The sequence below is a fragment of the Panthera pardus genome, unplaced genomic scaffold (assembly GCF_024362965.1).
Source record: "Panthera pardus isolate Hobbes unplaced genomic scaffold, ASM2436296v1 HiC_scaffold_2, whole genome shotgun sequence".
Lineage (NCBI taxonomy): Eukaryota > Metazoa > Chordata > Mammalia > Carnivora > Felidae > Panthera > Panthera pardus.
In genome coordinates, this window is record NW_026526765.1 from 129,507,903 (window position 1) to 129,533,958 (window position 26,056).

Below are 26,056 nucleotides of genomic sequence, written 5' to 3' on the forward strand. Positions count from 1 at the left end.
GGTCACACAAGGGTGGAGCTGGCTGAAGCCTTGGTGATCTGAAGATTCAGGCCAGTGCACGCATATATATATATATATCTACCCTGGGCTCTGGGGGATCCAACCTCCACTAGCCATGTGACCTTGGAGAGTTATTTGAAAAGAAAATATTTGAAAAGCACTGGTTTCCTCAGGTGTAAAATGGAAATAAAAGTCTCTCCTTTAAACAGTAAGCTTGTGTTCCTGTTCAAAAGTCTTTACTTCCTATTCTTTTTTTTTAAATACTTTTTTAAGTAATCTCTATACCCAACGTGGGGCTCAAACTCACAACTGCAAGATCAAGAGTTACATGCTCCACTGACTCAGCCAAGCAGGCGCCCCCTTACTTCGTATTCTTTAGGTTATTAAAGTCAAACTGCTTGGCTTGATAGTCAAATCCTACCATCACCCAAATCTTGTCAACTACCCTACTCATCATCACGCCTCCCAACTCCAGTTTGCTGTCATGTCTGTATGCCTACGACTATTACCCACTTTCTTTCTCCCATTTGAGTTTACTAAAGTCTCAGGGGCAGGCCTCACAAAGCCTTCCCTCACTTGGGCTTCTCTGGCCATTCACAATTGGGCACTCAGAGGTGTTAGTACTGTATGTCAACAGGTGGGAATAAAGCTTTGACTCTCAAACCAGAAGGTGGGATCCTTGAGGGCTACCATCTCTTATGATATCTTTCCTGTCATGCATTGAATGATACCTAAAAATTCCTGTTGACTCACCCGAAGTCAGAATTCAGTTAAAACACCCCCAAAGGAAGGAAAATAGAGATAAAGAAAGAAATTGGAGGCAAACTCAAATCACTCCTATTTCTGTAGGTATGGTTGGTGTGAAAAGAAAAACAATGCTCTCTAACTTCAACCGAGACATGAGAAGTAGAGGAACTCCCTAAAAACAATGCATAGAATAAATCACAAAGACTAGCCTCACTTAGAGATTTCAGGAAGGAAAACACAGTTAAACTGAAAACTGTTGAGTCCTGTTTAAAAAAACAAAACAAAACAAAACAAACATAATAACAAAAAACAGCCCGGAAATGTTTTTTAGTACTGCATCTATCAAAGTCCCTTAGGGGCTTGATTTGTCTTTTAGTACATTCTTCCTAACACCTGCTTTTACTAAAAACCAAGAGCTCAACACCAGAGCTTTGTGAGTCAGAAGCAGAGTGAAACTGGACACAGAGGTTCTCAGCTGTGAAGCACGTCACCCAGTTAACAAGCAATAACCATACTAAGTATTACCAGTCAGTGCCCTGCAGCCATGAGGGTGGGCCAGGGGAAGCTGGGCCGAAGGCAGATGGGTGTCACACATCACCCCAGATTCTCCTCCCACCTCGTTCCTCTCTCTGGTCCCGGCTTCCACCTCAACCACCCAGCAGCCAAACACACCCAGAAAAAAATCCTTGTACCACCCTCCACCCAGACTAATTCCACATCATTTCAAGTGAGACCTCAGGACCAATACATATTTCTTTCCTAATTTTTTTAAAGTTTATTTATTTATTTTGGGGGGGGGAGGATGAGGAGGGACAGAGAGAGAGGGAGAGAGAGAATAGCAAGGAGGTTTCATGCCATCAGTGCAGAGCCTGATGAAGGGCTTGAACCCATGAACCATGAGATCATGATCTGAGTTGACATAAAGAGTTGATACTTAACCAACTGAGCCACCCAGGCACCCCAGCCTATTTAAAAAAAAAAAAATAGTAAAACATAGAACTTAGAAAACTCAAGTGATATGGAGAATTAGATCTAGACACCTTTTGATTTTAGCCTTGTGTTATATAGTTAATCTCTCTGAATGGAAATCTACATCTACACAAAAAAATTGTCCCTTTAAGTTACAAACAACATCAACATAGTTCTATTCCTCTCTTAAATCTTTAAAAACTGGAATTGCTCATTACAACTTACAGTCATAAAACTTACAACTTACAATCATGGCCCCCACAAAAACCCACACTCCAAAATATTCATAGTGTTATAACAGCCAAAACTCAAATCAACCCAAATGTCCATCAAATGATGAATGAGAGCCCAAAGGCAGTATATCCACACAATGGAATATTACTTGGAAATGAAAAGGAATGGAGCACTGACACATGCTGTGACATGGTGCGAAGTGAAAGAAGCCAGACGCAGAAGATCACAGGTGGTGTGGCTCTATTTCTATAATGTCCAGTATAGGATGTCTAGAAACAGAAAGTAGATGAGTGGCTGCCAGTGGCGTGGGGAAATCAGGAGAGTGGAGGTGGGTGACAATTTAGGGGTACACTTTCTTTTGGGGTAATGAAAATGTTATAAAATTGACTCTGGTGATGGATGCATAACTGTGAATATATTAAAAGCCATTCAATCATATATTTTTTTTGTTTATTTTTGAGAGAGAGAGAGAGAGAGAGAGAGAGAGAGAGAGGGAGAGCACATGAGTGGGGGAGGGTCAGAGAGAGAGGGAGACAGAGGATCCGAGGCAGGCTCTGTCCTGACAGCAAAGAGCCCAATGAGGGGCTTGAACTCATGAGATCACGACCTGAGCTGAAGTCAGATGCTTAACTGACAGAGCCACCCAGGCGCCCCTCAATCATACATTTTAAATGGATGAATTGTATGGTGTGAGAACTATAGCTCAGTAAAGCTGTTTAAAAAAAAAAAAAAAAGTACAAGGAAAAAATATCTCACACAGGCTAGTGACTGTTGCTTGTGAAAGTGATTGGTGTCAATCTACTAATTTGAAACATCCACAGTGAATGTGTCCTCGAGGCTCTTTGTGCTGAGGGACTAGAGAAGTGCCCCAAAGTAGCACTCAGGAAGATGCCCCCGGGACAAAGAACAGCTCTTCTTCCACTGGCCACAGTTTTAACTGCAGCATTTTAGAATGCTCCGATTATCAGGAGGCACTTATGAGTGGTCTGGCTTATAACATAACTGACATGGGCGACACTTCAGCTGTGGGTTGTACCAGTCATCAGAGGTAAGCTGAGACAGGGTCACACTCAGGGCGCTCAGGGTCGTCACCGTGTGCACCCTCAGATGGGTCACCAGACCTTCTGCACACAGAGGAAGACTCTTCCCACTTGTCTGATTTATGGAGGTTCCAGACCCTTCAAATGAACCATAAAGCTACCTTGCGCCAAGTACACAAGGATATGCATAAGGCAAATAGTAACAAAGGCAAATTTTGCTAGTGTGTCAATAATTCAGGTTAAAAGAAATAAAGAAAAATAGGGTTATGTGAAGTTAGGATGTAGATTTAAGAGAGTGAGGTTATTTAGGGACTCTAATTTTGTTTTCCATTACTTCTACTTTGTTCCTTTTTCTGGTCTACAAGCACAAATATGATTCATCCTCTACCCATAGGTGGCCAGCCTCATTTTCTGATAAGAGGCAAGAGTGACAGAGACCTTGGGCTGCACACCCTGGCTTGCCACATATCACCTTTGTACATAATTTAATCTCTGGGCCCTGGTTCTGCATTTGTAACAAAGGAATAATATTTGCTATTTGACCAGGTTTTTGTGGGGGCCAAATGAGATATAAACCGCATAGCAGTACCTGACACACAGAGTCTTGGGGGAAAGCAGGCAGAGGGTAGGATGAAGGACAGGGATCATCAAGCTCCTTGCAAAGAAGGACTAGTGACACTGAAGGAAACTGTCACAGAATCCCTGTCACACACGGCCCTAAAGGGGTTGCAAGTCAGGAAAGAACAGCATCAAACCAAGCAGGTGCTGAAAATCAGGAAGTCTCTCCTAGATCTCATCACAATGCCAAGAAGCAGCACAATGGCCTTAGCCTTCTGGACAGAAAGTACTCTTATTCCCAAATAGGAAACTTAGAATTATTATCTGTGGAGGGCGAATGGGGTCGAAACAGAACATCAACAATCCTCGCACAACTGCTCACATTGCGGGTTGCAGAGGGGAGTCCATTTTCTTGTCTCCCTGCTGTCCAGCCTCAGGGCTGCTTGCGGTGCAGACAAGTCCAGGGCGTGCTGCCATCTGCAGGCAAAACAAGAAAAAGCACAAGTCATGAACAAAATCATCCATCTGAAGTGCCTACCAACTGCCCTCCCCCACTCCCACCCCTGGCCTGTCCACAGGCAGCTGCAACAGCTGGGTCCACCCAGGTGCAGGAGCCAGGAGAACCCACTCAGTTCAGTTTGTGATCCCACCACAGAGTCACGTCATAGTAAGAACTGTAAATTGTAAACTATCAAGGACTCAAGCATTTCTTAATAGCAACAACAAGCAAACTTACACAGAGCTCACCAAGTACCGGACACTGCTCCAAATGATTTACATTTAGTAACTCATTTAATCCTCACAAAAATGTTTTAGGGGCGCCTGGGTGGCTCAGTCCATTAAGTGTGTGACTCTTGATTTCGGTTCCAGTCATGATCTCACAGTTCGTGGGATCGAGCCCCAAGTTTGGCTCTGCACTGACAGCAGGGAACCTGCTCTCTCTCCCTTTCTCTGCCCCTCCCCTGTTCACACAAATGCTCACTCTCTCTCAGAATAAACTTTTTAAAAAATTGAATATCTTAAAGGTCTCTGCTGCTTTGCCTGATTAGTAAGTTATCATTGAATAATTAAAATGAAGAACTTGATAATGGCCAATTTCAAAGAGGGGTCAGCTATGAAAACTTTGAGAGAGGATCTGAGCATCCTGCATATCATGCATCCCTCATTTATCAAGCACCTGTTATGGACCAGACACTGCTCTAGGACCTGGAATGAACCCAAAAGACAAAGTCCCTTCTAACGTGGGCTTCCATTCTGGTGGAGGGATATGACAAGAGAAGGAGCAATAAACGCTGTGCAGAAGCAGCAGCAGGGTAAGGGAACAGAGGGTGATGACAAAACCATTGATATGCATTCACTTATTCATTTATCCCCATGTACTTATTAACCATCTACCATAAGCAGGACATTGTGCTGGGATCCAACAAAGGGCAAAACCCACACATGGTCCTTGCCTGTATGGAGTACTTACTCACATAGGAGAAGCATATATTAATCAAATGATCACTGAAATAAATGCAAAGGTATAACGACCTGTGGTTAAGTGTGACAGCAGAAAGGCGCAAGCCACTATGAGAGCATCCTAGAGAGGCCTGATCTTGTCTGAAGCGTTGGGAAGACCTGCAATGGAGTGTAGGGTAAAAAACACGTGCAAAGGCTGGAACACAGACAGCAAGCCAGAGGCTGGGTAGGGAGAGAGGATGTATGGGGAGGCAGCCCTTGTATGGCACCCCCAGCCCTGAGAGGCTTGCATCCTCTGAGGACTGGAGCACCACGTGAGAATTTTAGGCAGAGGAGTAATGTGATTGGATGTGTGTGTGTTTTTAAAATGCTGTACTACGTGGTAGGCTGAATAATGGCCCTTCCAAAGATGTTGATGTCTGAATCCCTGCAAGTAGTGAATATATCCCCTAACATGGAGAAAGGCAGAATGTGATAAATTAAGGATCTTGAGATGGGAAGATGATCTTGGATTATGCAGGTAGGCCCAATGTAATCACAGGTGTCCTTACAAGAGGGAGGCAGATGGAGATGTGACTATAGAAGAGGAGCATCAGAGCAGTACAACCTGAGAAAGACTTGTTGGTTCGAAAGATGGAAGAAGGGGCCATGAGCCAAGGAATGCAGGAAGCCTCAAAAAGCTGGAAGAGGCAACTAAATGATTTTCCTCCAGAGCCTCCAAAAGGAACACAGCCCTGATGAAACTTTGATTTTAGGACTTTGACCTTCAGACTTTGTGGTAATCTGTTATAGCAGCCACAAGAGACTAACACACATTGGCTTCTGTGACAAAATAGTCAAGAGGTAATGAGAAGTAGGGACCAGTTGGAGGTCACTGTGTTATCCAGGCAAGAGATGTGACAATTTGAATCACAGCAGTGGTGGCATTGGGGGTGGAGAGGAGTTGAGGGACCCTAGGAAAGGGGGAGTTGGCCAGTCAAAGGTCTTGCTACAACCTGGCAGATGTCACTGGAATGCTGCAATAGGCCTTCTTGAGGCTCAGGACCAGGCTGTCTGGCCCTGGCCAGGGCCCAGCATCCTTTGTAGAAAGAGGAAGCCTGCACCAAGACAGTGAGACCACTCTCAGAAAGAGACATCATCTAGTCTCTCAATAGGGACCTGCTGACCCCATTCCCACAAAAGAATCCAAGAGTTTCGAGAAAAAAGTTCTGCAGTTTGCTAGGAATTTCTACTAGGCAAAAGGTAGAAATTGTTTCTGCCAAGCATTAGACCTTGCAGTGAACATATTTTTCTTCCCAACAGAGGTTTTGTAAACCTAGCAAGGAGACATTCAAATTTAAACATATGTATCTCCAACCCAGCTTGATGTGGGGCTCGATTCCACAACCCTGGGATCATGACCTGAGCCGAAATCAAGATCAAACACTCAATCAACTGAGCCACCTGACTGCCCTGGTTTCCAATTTTCTGATAGCAGAAGTCTCACTGAGAGGAACAGCTTCCTATATAAGAACATTCCATTTAAAATCTGTATCTGGGGACGCCTGGGTGGTTCAGTCGGTTGAGCATCCGACTTCGGCTCAGGTCATGATCTCACAGTTCCTGAGTTCGAGCCCTGCATCGGGCTCTGTGCTGACAGCTCAGAGCCTGGAGCCTGCTTCCGATTCTGTGTCTCCCTCTCTCTCTGCCCCTCCCCTGCTCATGCTCTGTCTCTCTGTCTCAAAAATAAATAAAACATTAAAAAAATTTTTTTAATCTGTATCTGAAGCTCTGATTATTCTTTAGTGTCATGTTTTGCACGTTTTAGTCATCCATACATCACCATAACTATTTCACCAAAATTAAATACCATATGTACTATACTTAATATTTCTCTTTAAATTAATTAATTCCTGCCCTTAAATAATAAATGAATCTTAAAAGCAAACTTTATTTACTACTATAAATGGAAAACCAGCATCTTATGTCATAAAGGAAGGCAATCTTACAGACAAACACAATGGAAAACAAAAAACCGTTGTGAAAATATAGTTAAGATATTGCTATCCTTTTGCTCATTCTTTGATATCAAAAGGGAGATTGGGAAAGTTTAGAGAGGTGTTAAAGACATAGCGGCACCAAACTGACAGCTTTCTCCCTCCCTTGATCAGAACACTGAAAAGGAATTGACAGGGAATGAATAACTTTCTCAATATGCGAATCCTGTGAGACGACGCCACATATGTGTTCCACCTGGAATTACCCTGCACCACCTGACATCACCTCTCATAGGAACATGTCTTAGAATATAGTTCTAGAAGTAGAATTATTGCAATAAAAGATGTCGACACTTTAAGAAGCTTTTGATAGGGGCACCTGGCTGGCTCAGTCGAAGGAGCAAGTGACTCTTGATCTCGGGGTTGTGAGTTCGAACCACATGTTGGATGTAGAGATTACTTAAAGATAAAATCTCTAAAAAATTACAATAAAAAAAAAGCTTTTGATAAACACCATCCAGATTAGTTTCACCACAGTTTTAATGTAAGAGTGCCCACTTGGCTCCAACTTCAAATAGTTAAGTATTATAAACACAAATGTTAAAACGTTAAGCGTTATAGTGTAAGATATTCACCAGCTGAATTTTCAAAGTGATTTTCATATTCCTCTAGCCAGTCTCTGACCCTGGGGCAAGACGATTACGTGAACCTTCAGTTAGTGGTAAGTTTACACAAACTGATATTGCTCTTGGTTTAACCAAGCTAAAGTAAACTAAGTAAAACATGAGGAAGTGACTAGCATTTGCAAATACTTCAGAATGTTTTTGTGCCAGCAAAGGTCAAATGAGGCTCAGAATAGCATGGATTCCAAAGTAGACTTTTGAGAAATAAGGAAGCCAGAGAAGCATTACTCATGAGACACCAATCACTATAAATAATTCAGAAAGTCAATGAAAACTCTAAAAGAAACATATGTGTGAGCCTTCCTATCCTAATGTGATAGGGCCACTGCACAAATGCAGTTTAATGCACTTGTACAGATGAATGCAATTGTTAACAAAAGATTTCTAAAATAGAAAAAGAAAAGTATATTCTGAAGTATGAAGAATTAATAACAACAGGAAGCTTCCAGATTATTTCAGTAATTCCTGGGCAGACACTTAATGTGTGTTTGCACCTATGAGGGAAAGTAAGGGAGAAGAGAATTAAAAACATAAAAAGTTTCTTATGTTTGGGAAGAGGTTAGAGGTTCTGATTAACTTTTGGTGTTTATAGGAAAACATAAATTTGTTTATGCTTAAGAAATTAAAGAGGGTTCCCTGTAAGTTACAGAATTCCAACTCATTAAATAAAAAGAAAGAAGAGGGGTGCCTGGGTGGCTCAGTCAGTTCAGCATCCGTGTGACTCTTGATTTTGGATCAGGTCATGATCTCACTATTCATAGGATCGAGCCCCGCATCTGGCTCTGTGCTGACAGCATGGAGCCTGCTTGTGATTCTCTCTCTCCCTCTCTCTCTCTCTGCCTCTCCCCTGCTTGTATAAGTAAACACTTCCTCTCCCTCTCTCTAAAATAAATAAATAAACTAAAAAAAAAAAAAGAAGGAAGGAATGGAAACAGATACCTTGATTAATCCAGAAAAAGTCATAAGAACAAAAAGAAAAGGAAGAACTCATGATAAATATTTGGCAAAACAAAAAGGCAGAAATAAGGCCCAAAATAAATATATGGTAAAACCTTGAATTGTGAGTAACTTGTTCTGCCAGTGCCAAGACAAGCAAACATTTCTAATAAATTTTAACTTGATAAATGAGCGATGTCTTGCAATATGAGTAGTACATGACACCAAATGTTACGTGATCACAACTGAGCCGATGGTTCTTGAAATTTGCTTTGATACACAAGTGCTTTGGTTTACAAGCATGTCTCTGGAATGAATTATGCTCGTAAACCAAGGTTTTACTTGCATGTCAATTAAACTCTACTATTAAAAAACCAAGACTTTCAACTTAATTTCCTATTAGTTGGAAAACAGATAAATAAATTATGATAGACCATTTTAATGGATGTGTGTGTGTGCGTGTGTGTGTGTGTGTGTGTGTGTGTGTGTGTACACACCAGAAAAAGAGGCCCAGGACATTCATAGTTTAGAAAAGTTGCAGAAAAATGCATAAGCAGAGAAAAGGATCCAGAAGAACACTAATTTGGTAATGGTGGTTGCCTATAAAGAGTGCGATTATAGGAGACAGGAGCAGGTTTTCCTATCTCACTTTACAAGTGCCTACCCTGAATCTATTACAAATAGCATATAACCAAAGAAATAAAAAGGAATGAAATAATAAATATAAGGGCAGAATCAGTGCAATAGAAGATACACAGAACAAAAAATAAAGGTGATTAATAAAATAAAAGTATTTCTTTGTGAGGTTTTTTGAATTTGAATTTATTTTTTAATTAAGTTTTTAATTTTAAGTATGGTTAACATACACTTTTATATTTGTTTCAGGTGTACAATCCAGTGATTCAACAATTCTATGTATCATGGCTCATCACGATCAAAGTATTTCTTTGAACACAGGGAGACAGAACAAGAATAATATGGGGGTAAAAAAGACTACAGAAAAAAAAAGGCATGACAAATATGACAGACATTTAAAAACCTATAAAAGAACAATATAACTGTATTTTTCTATATAACTATAAATAACTATATAACTGTAAATAACTACATGACAATACATTTTGAAAACAAGGATGAAATCAATACATTTCTAGAAAAAAATGCCAAAATTGGCATAAAAATGTGAATAACCATTTAAGAAATTGAAGTTATTCTATTCTATTCTATTCTATTCTATTCTATTCTATTCTATTCTATTCTATTCTTTCTTTAGTAGGCTTCATGCCCAGCACAGAGCCCAACATGAGGCTTGAACCCATGACCCAGAGATCAAGACCTGAGCTGAGATCAAGAGTCAGATGCTTAATCGATTGAGCCACCCAGGCACTCCAAAACCAAAGTAATCTAAAAAACTTATTGTCCATAAAGTTTCAGGGCTATGACGTTTTACAAGAGCATCCTACTACCTTCCAAAGAATGGACACTCTTTCCTTAAATGTGTTACTCTGGAAAATTAAAAAAAAAAAAAAAGGAGGAAACATCACCCAACTTAATGTTGTTATAATTTTGAAATTTGGAATATGGACTGTTCATAAAAAGAAAATATGGGCCAGTTTCACTTCTAAACATGGATGCCAAACACCCAAATAAAATATTACCTAACCAAATCCAAAAAAGTATTAAGAATATATCATAATAAAATATTAAAAAATGGTTCAAAGTCAGAAAATCTCTCAATGTAATTCACTACATTAATGGATTATGGAAGAAGTTACTACTGCTCAACATCTCTCTGTTGTCCTTTGCCTCCTGGGAATACCATTAAACTTCCCAGCCACCTTAAAATACGTGGGACCAGGTGACTAGTCCTCGTCAACGGAATGAGAGGAATAGTGATATGTGTCCTCTCTTGCCATCATAGAGAACTCGCTAAAGGACTTAGGTCCTAGCAGTTGGGGAAGCAACTGGCAAGAAAGAGCCTGGGCTCCTGAACAACTAAGTGAAGGAGAGCCTACTATCTTCCCAACACCTTCGACTGTGTCTTGAGTGATAAATAAATAGCATTATTGGTTTAAGTCACTGAAACATTGGGGCTGTTACAGTAGCTAAGATTATACACTCTAATAATACATTGAAAACTGGTATGGGGAAGACGATTATCTCCCCAGATGATTATCTTCCCAGACACAGAGAGATCATTTGACAAAGTTCAATGCTAATTCGTGTTAAAAACAAAAACAAGGGGCACCTGGCTGCCTCAGTTGGAGGAGCATGCAACTCTTGATCTCGGGTTTGTGAGTTCAAGCACCACACTGGGTATAGAGACTACTAAAAAATAAATGCCTTAAACAAAACAAGAACCAGCTTTTGGGAGCTGAAACAGAATTAGGAGACCAAACCCCTGTCTTCCCCACTACCCTCTTTCCTTCATCGCTTGATTATTCATTACTTTAGCCCCATATTGATGCATTTTCTTACAAAATTTTTCATTGGAAACTAATGCATGAATTTTATCTATTTTCCTTGATATCTCAGATCATAAGGAAAGGGATACAAACCTATAGCTAACATCATACTTAATAGAGAAACTACATATATTCTTTTTTTTTTTTAGTTTTTTTTAAAAATTTTTTTAACTTCTTTTTTTTTTTTTTTTTTTAAATTTTTGAGACAGAGAGAGACAGAGCATGAACGGGGGAGGGGCAGAGAGAGAGGGAGACACAGAATCGGAAGCAGGCTCCAGGCTCTGAGCCATCAGCCCAGAGCCCGACGCGGGGCTCAAACTCACGGACCGCGAGATCGTGACCTGAGCTGAAGTCAGCCGCTTAACCGACTGAGCCACCCAGGCGCCCCCTACATATATTCTTTTTAAGAAATGGAACAAGACAAGGATTCCAGCTATCCCCACCAACATGTAATAGAATTATAGAAAAATTAACCACTACAAGGAAATAATAAAAAGTAAAACCAAGTATAAAATTGGAAGGAACGAGTCAAAAGTTGTCAGTGTTTGCAACTGGTATAGTTATTTCACACAGGACTCTCAAGAGAATCCACAGAAAAACTATTAGAATTAATAGGAGTTCAAAAAGGTAGTTGGATATGAGACTAACTTAAAAACAACTGACTATACTTCTCCACACCAACAGTAACCAACCAAAGAGAGAGAGACAAAGAGAGAGACAGAGAGAGAGAGAGAGAGAGAGAGAGAGAGTGTGTGTGTGTGTGTGTGTGTGTGTGAGAGAGAGAGAGAGAGAGAGAAGATATGTAACAGTGTAACCCATAACAATGTGACAAAATAAAAAAAAACACTTATAATAGTAATATTATTGAATCTAGGAATTTTTGTTTCTTAAGAGAGAGCAAAAGAGCAGGAGCGGGTGAAAGGGTAGAGGGAGAGAGAGGGAATTTTAAGCAGGCTTCACACTCCATATGGAGCCCAACATGGGGCTCGATCCCACAACTCTGGGAATATGACCTGAGCAATCCCACAATCCTGGGATTATGACCTGAGCCGAAATCAAGAGTTGGACACTCAAGTGACTGAACCACCCAGGCACCTCTCTAGGAATTATCTTAATAAAGAATGTATAAGAGACTTGTGGAGAAAATTTGAAAAACTGTATTAAAGTATATAAAATAAACATGAATAAATGCAGAGATAGACCATACTCACAAGTGAGATGGCATGACACTAAAAGGTGTCAATTCTTTACAGATGAACCTATGATTTCAATTAATTTCTAATCAAAACTTCAGAAAGACTTCTGTGAACTTTACAGATTTTAAAATATTTATTAAAGAATAAATCCATGACAAGCTAAGAAAAGTTTGAAAAAGAACAAAAAGGTAGATATTAAGATATATTACAAAGCCATAATAAAAACAAAATCCAACTGGGTTAAAGATGTAAATGTAGAAGAATAACCAAAGTTAGTAGGAGAAAATATAGAAAAACTTTTTGATCTTCAGGTAGGTAAGGATTTTTAAAATAAGATGCAAATAGCTCAAGCTAAAAGGAGAAAGATGATGGATGTGACTACACAAAGTTTAAAGATTTATGTTAAAAAAAAAAAAAAAGAAGAAGACGACGATGGACCTAAATGTAAAAGCTGAAACGATAAAGGTCTTAGATGAAAACATAGGAGTGACCCCTTACAACCTTGAGTTAGGCAAGAATTTCTTAGATATGACACAAAAACACAACAGGTAAGAGAGAAGATTGATCAGTTGGATATCAACAAAATTGAACACCATCAAGAAAGTGAAAAGATAACTCACAGAATGGGAGAAACTATTTGCAACTGATACATCTGAGAAAGGATAAATATCAACAATATAGAAATAACTTACAATTCTATGATAAAAAACAAAGAATCCAACTTTAAAAATAGATCTGAATAGGGGCACCTAGGTGGCTCAGTTGATTGAGCGACCAACTCTTGATTTTGGTTCAGGTCATGATCTCACGGTTCGTGAATTCAAGCTCCACCTCAAGCTCTGCCCTGATGGTGCAGAGCCTGCTTGGGATTCTCTCTGTCCCCATCTCTCTCTGCCTCTCCCACTTGCTCTCTCTCTCTCTCTCTCAAAATAAATAAATAAATACACATTAAAAAAAAAAAAGATCTGAATAGACATTTCTCCAAAGCAGATACAGATATACAAGTGGTTAGTAAGCGCATGAAAATATGTTCAAAATCATTAACCATCAGGGAAGCATAAATCAAAACCACAATGAGCTACAACTTCACACCTGCTAGGTTGGCTATAACCAAAATGACAGACAAGTGTTGGTGAGGATGTGAAGAAAATGGAACCCTCATGCACTGCAGGTAAGACCGTAAAATGTTGCAGCTGCTTTAGAAAACCATTTGGGACTTCCTCAAAAGTTTAAACATAGAGATACCATATGATCCAGCCATTCCACTTCTAGGTATATATCCAAAAGAAATGGAAATATGTGTTCACACAAAAACTGTACATGAATGTTCACAGAAGCATTATTCATAATAGCCAAAAAGTAAAAACAACCTAAGTGTGCACCAACTGATAAACAGATAAACCAAAAGCAGTATACCCACATGAGGAAATATTATTGGGCAATAAAAAGGAACAAATTACTGCTATAGGCTATAATGTGGATAAACCTACACTACACTATGCTAAGTGAAAGAAGCCAGTCACAACAAAAACATACTGTAGAACCCCATTTATATGAAATGTTCAGAAACAGGCAAATACAGACAGGAAGTAGATTAGTGCTTGCCTAGGGCTTGGGAGGAGCATATTGAGAGAAACTGGAGGGTGACTGCTAATGGAGTAATAAAAATATTCTAAAATTAGATCATGATGATAGTTACCCACTCTGTAAATGTACTATAAACCAATGAGTTCAATTTAAATAGGTGGATTTTGTGGTATAAAAATTATATCTCAATAAAGTTAATAATAAAAAGGAGACCATATGTGAGATTAACAGATGGGAGACAAGACTAGGGGAAGACTTAAAACATCCACATCTGACAAAGGACTAACACTTTAACATGTAAGGATACCAATACAGAAGGAACCATAAGAGACTCTTAAATACAGAGAACAAACTGAGGGTTGCTGGAGGGGTGCTGGGTGGGGGGATGGGCTAAATGGGTGATGGGCATTAAGGAGGGCACTTGTTGGGAGGAGCACTGGGTGTTGTATATAAGTGATGAATCACTAAATTCTACTCCTGAAACCATTTATTACACTATATGTTAACTAATTTGGTTTTAAATAAAATAAACAACAATACATAAAAACAACAACAAAAAAATAAGGAACAAAATGCAAACCCCATATAGAAAAATATCAGAAATCTGAAAGAAAAGAAGGGCAAATTAGATGGATAGGCAGTTCACAAATGACAAAACAATATGATGAGATGCTCAATTAAAACAGAAATGGAGTACTGCTTTAACCTAGTAGTTTGACAAAAATTAGTAAATTAAATAATAGTAAGTGCCAGCAGCTGTTGGAAAAGTGACTTTTCATGCACTCCTGGTGGGAGGAAACCGATGAAGTCATTCTGCAGCACAAAGTAGCAGTTTTTAGTAAAAGACAACAGTCTTTTACCAACAGTTCCATATCTGTCTATCAAAAAAATTCTTGCACAAGGCAACAGGGAGATACTCAAAAGGACGTTTGGTGCAGAACTGTTCATGCAAGCAAGGGCTTACAGGCCACCGATGTCTATCCCCAGGAGGCTGTTAAGTACTTGTGGTGTATACTTTTCATACAAAACTATGCAACAGCCAAGAGTAATGAATTAGACTTACATACAGCATTATGGTTTGACTCAAAAACATAATGTGGAAGGGAAAAAAGAAATAGTATGAGATTTATAGCATAATAGTATTTATTTAGTTAAGTGCAACAAAAGCAAAACATGACATATGTTTCAAAGCTATACGTGTTCTAAGATGATATAATGAAATGTACTTTGGAAGAACGAACAAATATGCCAGCATGGCCTCCTGTCTGTGTGCGCATGGGGAGGAGGGTGTTGAGAGAGAAATGGAGTATAAAGGGAGGAAATAACAGAGTGAAATAAAATGAGAGACTCAAAATGGACCAAGGATTATAGTATGCCATGAACTAAGATATATGAGCAATTAAATTTGTGAGACCTGAGATACTAAGAAAAATAAAATCCCATGCATTACTTTTCAGTGAAAAATTTAAGAAAGTCCATCATATGTTGGAGGCTAACTCAATGAAACATAAAGCTACGGAGAAAAGAAGGTAGTGGGAAAGCCAGAGCCTTGTTGGTCTCCAGCTGAGTAATTCAGTTTCCAGGGAAGAAAGAACACAGGGTGGTAGAAATGTAGTGGATGTTGTCCCCACTACACCACCTCCTCCCCCTGCAGACAGGAGACAGGGGAGCAAAGGGAGAGAACCATCCACTCAGCTGAACTTTAGTTAACAGGAGGGAGAGAACAGGACATTACGGAATTCAGAAGAAAAGGAATAACTGACTGAATCCAAGAATCTGATTTTTTTGCCTCATGATAAAGGCTGTTTTCTAAAAGCAATTAATACTCAACACCGCCCTGGAGCAAGGTAGGAGAAGACCTCCATGCTTTAAAAATCAAGACTTTATGGGGGCGCCTGGGTGGCTCAGTTCATTAAGCGACAGACTTTGGCTCAGGTCATGATCTTGCAGTCAGTGAGCTTGAGCCCCATATGGGGCTCTGTGCTGACAGCTTAGAGACTGGATTCTGCTTCAGATTCTGTGAGTGTCTCTCTGTCTCTGTCTCCCCTCCCCCACTCGTGCTCTCTCTCTCCCTCTCAAAAATAAATAAATGTTAAAAAAAATTTAAAAAAAATCAGGACCTTATGCCATCTTTTGTCAAATTCGGATGGCTATTTTAAAAGTTAAGATTATTCAAGTTTTGGGGCGCCTGGGTGGCGCAGTCGGTTAAGCGTCCGACTTCAGCCAGGTCACGATCTCGCGGTCCGTGAGTTCGAGCCCCGCGTCAGGCTCTGGGCTGATGGCTCGGAGCCTGGAGCCTGTTTCCGATTCTGTGTCTCCCTCTCTCTCTGCCCCTCCCCCGTTCATGCTCTGTCTCTCTCTGTCCAAAAATAAATAAAAAACGTTGAAAAAAAAAAATTAAAAAAAAAAAAAGATTATTCAAGTTTTGTTTTAGTAATGGGCCTTATGATCAGATCCATGTGATTAGGCTGAATTCATTTTTATTGAGACAAACGCTGATTAAAAGGGGGTTCATGGTACTGGCTACAAAAACCGTCATCATTCGAATATAAGTCAAGTAAGCCACTTTACTTTCAACACTTAGTGCCTTCTACAGTGTATGCTTGTCCCACATCACTGGCTTTCTGGGATATACATATATACACACACATACATACACATACATACATACCCTAGATATATTCCTTCTTTTGTCTTGCCTTTTTCACTTACCCCTGGGGACATTACACATCACACATCTCACCGCCCCCCCCCCCCCATGTCTTCCCAGTGGTTGTGTCCACAGCCTTGAGGTGGAGCCCAGTTCCCGCACCCCATGATCAACTTAGCGTTAACAGGACCAGAGCACTCATCTTTCACCCTTCTGCGGGCAGATGCAGTGGACAGAAGGTTTCCTGGTCTGGAAAGGACTCAGTCCCTGAGTGCACCCATCCCCGACCGTTATCGCCAGCCCCAGGGTTGGAGCGAGCCCCTGTCTTCTCACGAACAGAGCGTTGGGGAGAGGGTGACGGCCTGGCCTAGCTGATGTCCATGCCTATGACCAGGAGAGGCGAGCTGCAAACCTGCCAGTTCAGGGAACGGTTGGAAGGCACCCCAGGTGCGCCCAAGTGCGCACTATCTGTAAAACGTAGAAAGGCAAACTACAGGAGGAGTGGAGCTGAGTGGGGAAGAGGAGTCTCACAGGTACGAAGGGGTAAATTATGAGTTCCTCCCTGCTGAGCTCAGGTGAAGCACTCTGCTCAGCATTTTATACAACCCCCACTTCGATTTTTACTGAAGCCCGGTGGGGGGTGGGGGACCGGTGGCGTCGTACAAAAAGAAAACGTGCGATGGGAACCGTGGCCTGTCTTGCCGAGGTGCGACCTCGGCCCCGGGCTGCCAGATCCTCGGTACGCTGCTCTAAGCCCCCTCAGGTGGTCTTCAGCCGGGCCCGGAGGACAAGAGCCCTGCAGGCCCGGGCGCTGCCGCGTCGCCGCCACCCCAGCCCCGCGGCAGGAGCCCCCCGCAAGACCCGCCCGTGCGTCACAGGCCCGCCTGGCGTCCCGCCCGCCGGGTCCGCAAGGAGGAGCCCGCGAGGCGGCCGCCACGGGGCTGCGCTTACCTCGTCTGGCGCGGGTAGCGGCTCCAGCTCCCAGGCTCCTCGCCGACCGCCGCCGTTTTGTGCGTCCCTCGCCCCGACGGCAGCTGCGCCGGCCCGGGCCACGGCCACGGTCACTTTCATTTTCCTCAACAACAGCGGCAGGAAAGCGAAAGCGAAAACTGCCGAGAGGCGGGCCCCGGCCGAGCGCGGTGAACGCGGAGCGCGGGCTGGCAGCCAGAGGCGGGGGCTCAGGTCTCGGGCCTGCACGCGGGCGGCCGGGCGGCGTTCGGGCGGGAACCCAGTCCACTTGAGGCGCCGGAGCGAGCCTGGCGCGAACACCTCCGCGGGACGGGGCCTGGGCCGCGTCCGGGCAGCAGGTGGAGAGGCCCGCCGCTCGCCGTCGTTCGCTCCGCGCGGCCTACCGTGCCTCGGCCCATCGGGGTTGCTTCCCAGGCCGCCCCTTAGCGCCTGCTTCGGCTTCGGGGCTGGTGGCGGCGCTTCGTGGGTTTCTGGCGTCCGGAGGGGGGTTTGGCCTGGGTGACCAGGAGCAAACCTCTGAGGGGTCTCGGGTGGGGTCGCTGGGCCAGCAGGGGTCGGCCTGTCCCCAGGGCATGCGCACTGGTCTCTCTGCCAAGTTGGCGGCACCGTCGCTTCAAACAGCCTGGTCGTGACCATGAGGTACCAGGCTCCTCATCCTGGGTCAGCGGAGAAATAAAAAGTCAGTGGTATCAAGGAAATGGGGCTCTTCATTTGATTAAGAAAAACTGAACAGCAAGCTTAAGACTTGGACTCCCTGGACTAATTGGTGCCCATCAATACCCAAGGATTTAGAGGCTTATCACTTATTGGCTGTGTGATTTGGGGCAGAGTATTTACTCCCTGTAGGATGAGGATGATAACCATACCTACGTCAAGGTTGTAGGACTTAAATGAACCGATGTAAGGGAGAAAATATTTGTTGTTGTTTTTCTGGATGCTTGATAGACTTTCTCTAATGTCAGTTGATATAATTGGAGATCTCTATGATAATAAGATAGTTTTCAAAGTTTGGACTGTGTTATCATGACTTAGAAGGACTGAGGAGGCACTGCAGTCATTTTGGAAGGCACCTTACACTCAGCCTGACAATTTGCCCCTATAATTATGCCAGTAGACCAAGTTCTCTTAGAGCACCGCTGCAGTTGAAGTTGGACACAAGTCCCCACAGCCCTGTCCTGCATCAGTTACTGAGATCTGAAAATACTTTTTGTAAGCCGTCCTACTTGGAAAATGTTGCTAAGACTCCATACTCCAAACACAGTTTGCCATGTGTTTGTTCATTTTTGTCATAGAGCAGTCTGATAACTGGAACAGAAAAACGAATTAACTGCCTGATCTGCCAGAGTCACTTTGGTTTGCCTCTGAAATTCAGGCACGTTCCCTGCACGATGGAGGACTTGATTTGTGACTCATGCTGTGGGTTTCTAAGTGTTTGCAGTATTTCCCTCAAGAGCACACGGGGAAGTGAAGCAGGCCAAATGATGATCTTAGAAAAATAAGAGCCCATGTCTCCCCCTCCAGGAGATGATGCTTTTGGTCTGTAGTATGAAGGAAAAGGAAAAAGAAAAAAAAAAAAAAAAAAGGCAAGCCTTAGAGCTCTTCCTTGTGATAGGATAATCATTCTTGATTTTACGAGAGCAAAGTAGAGGTAAATCTGTTTCTGCATAAAAAGTATGTCTGGGAGATGAGGGTTAGGAAAAGAGAGGTAGAGATCCAAGAAGATAAAGCCAAGTCCTGGTTACCTTTTACAAGATGTTACACATGTGACCAGAGAGGTGCCAAGAGGTAAAAGGCTAGCATATAGTCTATCAGCTTGGTAATTTCCCAGAGTCCAGATTTGGTCTTTGATACTATGGGATACAAAATTTCATCTTTTCAGTGTTCCAGTGTTGATTAAAAATCTATGTTGTAGAAAATCAGAATGCCAACTTCCTGATTTCATTCACTGTTTGCTAAACTGTATGCTAAGTACGTTACATGCATTGCTTCGTTTAATTCTCCCTGTAATCGTGCAGTATATTGTGATATTTTTTTCAGCTGAGGTACAAAAGATGAAGGAAATTCCCAAGCTTAGTAAGTACAGTATATAAGTGTTTAAATAAAGGCCATGTGATTCCAAAACCTGGAGCTTAACCATTACTGTTAGATGCAAAACAGTCAGGAACATGAGACTGTTTGGTGACTGCACTCTCTTCTTGTAACTGTTCAATTTGGAACCTAATTGTTGGAAGGTGGCTTGGTGAGCTTGAAGTCAGAATCAGAAGAGTGAATTGTCTGACTTAATCAGCCTTGGACAGCGTGGTGCATCTTCCTCCACATCAGAGGTCAAACAAGCTGCTATGAGGACAGGCCACTCACTCCTGCTGTCCTGGCCAGCGCTTCTCTTGGAGATGGTGGCTGGTGGACAGCCCCATCTGTATTACCTAATTTCTCCTTATTATGCCACCTGGGCTGTCCCTCCTCAGATGAACATATTTCTTTTTTAGGTAGAGCAAGGCCTTACTAAGTGACAGTACTGTTACACCTTGTAGGTCCTGGAGCCCTTATTTCTCTTTAAGGGGGCATTTTGTATATTTTTGCTTTGATGGGTTTGATTTATAATTTAACTTTCAAAGCGCAACTTTGTATCCCAACTCTTGCGGGGGCAACTCACTTTCTTTTCCTTCCTACCTCCCTAGCCTTCTAACTCTAGAATAAAATCTTGTGCTACAGTAAGTTTTGCAACAAGCACATTATCCAGGCCTGCATTGCTTATCAGCAAAGACCCAAAATCCAAGTCCAAGGCCAGCCCTCAGAGATTTTACCATGGGCGAAGGGTGGGAGTAGACGTGAGAAGAGATCATGCAACACAGCTGGATAACAATACAAAGAGAAAGAAATAGAATTCGCTGGTTAGAAAATAAAACGCTTGGAGTGACTCAGATAAAAAGGAAAAAATATATATCAACTAACCCTTTTAGATACTTCCTTTTTTCAACAAATATTTTGTTGCAACTACAAAATGCAACCACTTTGCTAATGTTGGCAATGCAATAATGAGCAAAAATACACATAGTCTCTGCTATCAGAAAACACACTTTATAGTGAAGTAGTCAATCAGATAATTAGTCAAATTTAGAATACCATCCTAAATGCTGCAAAAGTGCATTTAATTCACTATGAGAGAGAATGACAAAGGATTTTGATTTGTGTGAGAGTCAAAGGAGGCAGAAAGGAATGATATTTGAACTGGTAGCAAAGGAATGAGGGTTAGTTAACTGAGTAAAGGGGCATAGGGTTGGAGAAGAGATGACTGGGAGAGGGAACAACATATGCAAGGGTCCAGAGGCAGGAAAGAACTTGGAACATTTGGGGAACTGGAAGCAGGTTAGATTGTCTATCTGATATCTATCAGATATCTATCTGATGCTCAGAGGGAGCAGAGAGAGGAAGGACAACCCAAGTCCACAGGAGGCTAAAGCTGTAACAGGGCCTTGAAGGTCATGCTAAGGACTTAGGTCCTTATCCTATGATCACTGATGTTGTTTAAGCAGATCTGATTTGTATTTTTTTTTTTTTTATTTATCTAAGAGAGACAGAGAGAGTGGGGAAGGGCCAGAGATAGAGGGAGAGAGAGAATCCCAAGCAGGCTCCACACTGCCAACGCAGAGCCTAATGCAGGGCTCCATCTCACAAAACTGAGATCATGATCTGAGCTGAAACCAAGAGTTGGAAGTTTAACCAATTGAGCCACCCAGGTACCCTGATTTCTATTTTTAAAAGACTGTTCTGGGGGCACCTGGGTGGCTCAGTCGGTTAAGCATCCACTTCGGTTCAGGTCATGATCTCACGGTCCATGGGTTCAAGCCCCATGTGGGGCTCTGTGCTGACAGCTCAGAGCCTGGAGCCTGCTTTGGGTTCTGTGTCTGCCTCTCTCTCCCCCTCCCCTGCTCACAGTCTCTCTCTCTCTCTCTCTCTCTCTCTCTCTCTGTCTCTCTCTCTCAAAAATAAACATTAAAAAAAAAAAGAAAAGAAAAGAAAGATGGTCACCAGATGGGAGCAAGATGATGGTGGTAGTGGTGAAGGAGATAGAAATGGACAGACATGAAGGATATTTAGAGGTAAAATGGTTAGGAACTTGCCAGTAGATTGGGTCTTAGAGATAGGGATAAGATAAGAGTCATGACTCCTAGGATGCATAATTGAGTGAATGACTGTGGTAGCTGTATACCTATACAGATCACTCTTCCAGAGAACCTTCTACCAAGAACATAGCTGAGAGCCACTGGCCGCCACACCTTTATTTATTTATTTAAAAAAAAATTTTTTAATGTTTATTTATTTATGAGACAGAGAGAGACAGAGCATGAACAGGGGAGGGTCAGAGAGAGAGGGAGACACAGAATCTGAAGCAAGCTCCAGGCTCTGAGCTGTCAGCACAGAGCCCAACGCGGGGCTCAGACTCACGGACCGTGAGATCATGACCTGAGCCGAAGTCAGACGCTTAACCGACTGAGCCACCCAGGCGCCTGGGCCGCCACACCTTTAGATGTGCTGCAACATTCACACAAGGCTACACGCTCTCTGGCTGCTCCTAGCCAATGAATGAACACAGTGGGGGTACCAGAGCCAGGCCATTTCTGCCCAAGGTGGGCCTCCTCTAACAGGCAATCTGTACTGCGGGAATTTCCATCAGTGTGGTCAATAATTTCTCAGAACTCATCTGCAGTTTGAAGCTCTTGCTGCCCAATCTTCCTTCCTTCCATTCCCCTTTTCACAGGAGACAGACCTGCATCATAATCTGAGTCTGACTATTCCTGTTCGTTCTGCCCTTCACCCTTCATAAACATGTTTCTCAATAAGTTCTTGCGTGTTGAATCCCATCTTGGCATATGCTCTAGGAGGACCTGAACTGACACAATGACCCCTTTCTTTGAGCTGGAGAACTTGTGTTAAAGGATCACATTTTGCAGGGCTTCGATTCTGCACATCTTGGATGAGGTGTCAGGTGGGCAGGGAATTTCCATGTCTGCTTTCCTACTGCTGAGATGTGTTTGTGCTTTGCTTCTGAACTATCCAACTATGTCCTCTGCGTGAGCTCGTGTCTGGTCTTCTTTGTAAAATGCTTGTTCCACGGACAGTCTCCAAACCTTAGTTTAGAACTCAAAACTAAAACTGTTTGCCTCTGGAAAAATACAACCTACCACTAGCAAAAATATCCTTTAAATTTCTTATGGAGGAGGAAAAAGTAAACAAATAGAAAGCGAGTGGGCAATTGTTCTTAAACAGTTAAAGGTGAAGATTTTTGCTTTGGGTGGCCCTGGTTTCCTGTGAAAACATAGTCTTTCATAAGTGTTCCTAAAGGAAAGTACTTACATATTTGGCAACACCAATGGAAATCTGTCTTTCAGGGAGGAAAAGAAGCTGGTACTCCGAAAGGCACTCTTACTTTGATGTCTGTCTCCCTGAGCAAGGTGCCTTTCGAGAGCTGGCTGCCAGAGGATGACCCTGTCATGAAGACTGCAGTCCCCAGTAGCTTGCAGGAGTAAAGAGTGATAGGGCAGATATGTTCAAGTCCAACATTGGTTCATCCTGCTGACCTCAGGCTTGAACAGAAATCATGACTACAATATGAGTATTTGAACACTGACCTCTCTGATAAGTCAAACAATGTTTCCTTCACTAATTACAGACCTCAGACAGCCCATACCCATCTCATTGTGAAGTGTGGAGGCTGATAGTAGATGAGATTACCTTTTCTTTTCTCCTCCTCCTTCTTCTTCCTCTTCCTCCTCCTCCTCTTCCCCATCTCCTTCTTCCTTTTTTTGTTATTTTATTTTTTTAATGTTTTATTTTATTTTTGAGACAGAGAGAGACAGAGCATGAACAGGGGAGGGGCAGAGAGAGAGACATGCACACAGTCCGAAGCAGGCTCCAGGCTCCGAGCTGTCAGCACAGAGCCTGACGCGGGGCTCAAACTCATGGATGGTGACATCACAACCTGAGCTGAAGTTGGATGCCTAACCGACTGAGCCACCCAGGCACCCCATCCTTCTTCCTTTTTTTAAACCAAGCTTTCAAGAAGCCTAGATACCATTAGTTTGCTTGGACTAAAAAGAGGAAGAAGCAGGTGTGGGCATCATGAAGTATGTTTTCCTGAGGGCTCTGGCTTTCATTAAGGGATGAATGGGTAAAACTATTTCTCCCAAAGGTAGTTATAATTTCCCACATGGAACCAAACTGAATTAATAAGGACTGACTATTTGTAGAGCTAATGATTGCTTTAGGGAGGTCTGGAGGAATAACAGTATTATTATTGTCAACACAAATTTATTATTGTTGAGCACTTTACATGTTATGATCTAATTTAATTCTTTAAAAACCCCAGTGAGATAGATCATCTGTTCTATTATAGAGGAGGAAACCGAGTCTCAGAAAGATTAAGTGACTTGCCTAAAGTCATAGAGCTAGTAATTGGAGAAACCTACTTTTGGGCCTGCTGGACCGCACATCTGCTCCAGCAGTGTCCCACTGTGGGCACTTAGCCAATATGCTCCAGTGCCGCCCAAGAAGAGGATGTGTTTGAGCTGAACCTAGAACATGGGTAGGACTGGGAAATCAGAGATAAGGATGGATGCAGGAATGTGAAGGAAAAATGCAAAACTGGAAGTGTGTTATTTCAAGAATCAAAATACACTAAAAAATAGGTGATGGTTTGGGAGAGGGTTGGGGGGTGGTTAAAAAATGCTGAAAAGTACAAAGAAGAAAAAAATTCCTCTTTATTGTCATCTTGCATATTTACTTCCAGTTTTATTTTTTAACTAAAACCACTTCAAAACTTATACATGCTCATTATAAGAAATGCAAACTCTATACAAAGTATAATAAATGCCTGAAAAGCTTCCCTAAATCTTACCATCTAAAACATTGCTATTAATATTAGAAAAATATTCTATGCATTTCTTTGCATTTATACAGAGAGGAGGATGGGTAGGTAAAAATGATATTTCAATATTGTTTTCATTGATGAAAAGACTATCCTTTCCCCCTTGAATTATCTTGGAACTTTCTTTGCAAATCACCTTCTTGACCACATATGTGAAGGTTTATTTCTGGACCCTCTATTCTGTTTTGTCTCTATGTCTGTCATTCTGCCAGTACCACACTGTTTTGATTACTGTAGCTTCTTCCTTCTCAACTGGCTACCTTTTGTTTCTTTTTCTTGCCTAATTGCTATGGCCAGAAGTTCCAATACAATTCCAGGAGTAGCAAGTGGCTTCCTTGTCTTGTTCCTGATCTTAGGGAGAGAGCTTTGTTTCAACAGTGAGTATAATGTTAACAATAGGGTTTTCACAGGTGTCATTTATCATGTTGAGGAAGTTCCCTTCTATTTCTAGTTTGATGAGTGTCTTTTTTTTTTTTTTAAACGTTTATTTATTTTTGAGACAGAGAGACAGAGCATGAACGGGGGAGGGTTAGAGAGAGGGAGACACAGAATCTGAAACAGGCTCCAGGCTCTGAGCTGTGAGCACAGAGCCCGATGCGGGGCTCGAACTCACAGACCGCGAGATCATGACCTGAGCCGAAGTCGGCTGCTTAACCGACTGAGCCACCCAGGCGCCCCGATGAGTGTCTTTTATCATGAAAGTAGGTTGAATATTGTCAAGTACTTTTCTGCATCAATTGATATGACCTTTATTTAAACCTTCATTTTATTCATGTGTTGTATTATGTTATTAATATTTTTACATTGAGCTATATTTGTGTTCCTGGGATAGATCCCACAGGGTCACAATATATAATCCTCCTAGTATGCTGCTGGATTTGGTTTGTTGGTATTTTATGGAATATTTAACATTTATGCTCATAAGGGATATTGATGTATAGTTTTCTTTTGAAGTCTTCGTCTGGGTTTGCTCTCAGGGTAATGCTGGCCTCATAGAATGAGTCAGGAAGTATTTTCTCCTCTTCTATTTTTGTGAAGAATTTGAGAAGGACTGGTATTAATTCTTCTTTAAATGTTTGGTAGAACCATCTGGTTCACCATTTCTTTTTTGGGGGAGGTTTTTGATTATTAATTCAATCTCTCTACTTCAGTTTGTTTGGATTTTCTGTTTCTTCCTGAGTCATTTTTGGTAATCTTTGTGTTTCTAGGAATTTATACAGTTCATCTACATTGTCGAATTTATTGGCATACAGTTGTTGATAGTATTCTCTTATAATCCTTATTATTTCTGTAGGGTTGGCAATAATTTCCTCATTTTCATTGATTAATGTCTTTTATATTTTACTTAGGTTGTTCACTTTATCCATGTGCTGTATTCATTCATGTGGATTTGAGTTGCTGTCTAGTATTCTTTCATTTCAGCCTGAAGGGCTCTCTGTAACATTTCTCATAGGGCAGGCCTCACTTCTTTCAGTGATTAGCCCCATTATCCACTTTCTCCATTTCATCTATTTGTTTTCTATAGCAGTTGCCAAAAATCTTTGAAGAGGGAAATAGAGGCCTTCATCCAGTCTGCTGTTGCCCAGACTTGGGAGGATTAGACTTCCAGATGTTGATGAATTTTTAGTATGGCTAAAGAGTTTAGGGGTTATTATGTTGT

The 26,056-nt window shown here is 41.9% G+C and overlaps 1 protein-coding gene across 1 annotated transcript in view; it reads right to left on the reverse strand.

The window, feature by feature from the left end:
- Positions 1-18,107, reverse strand: part of LOC128778390 (translation initiation factor IF-2-like) — a 66,743-nt gene extending 48,636 nt beyond the window's left edge. The window contains exons 1-2 of the mRNA XM_053907680.1: positions 17,454-18,107; positions 3,931-4,025 (exon numbers count right to left, since the gene is read on the reverse strand). Of these exons, the coding sequence (XP_053763655.1) occupies positions 3,931-4,025; positions 17,454-18,107 (749 nt within the window). The remainder of the gene's footprint in view (positions 1-3,930; positions 4,026-17,453) is intronic.
- Positions 18,108-26,056: the final 7,949 nt, after the last annotated feature.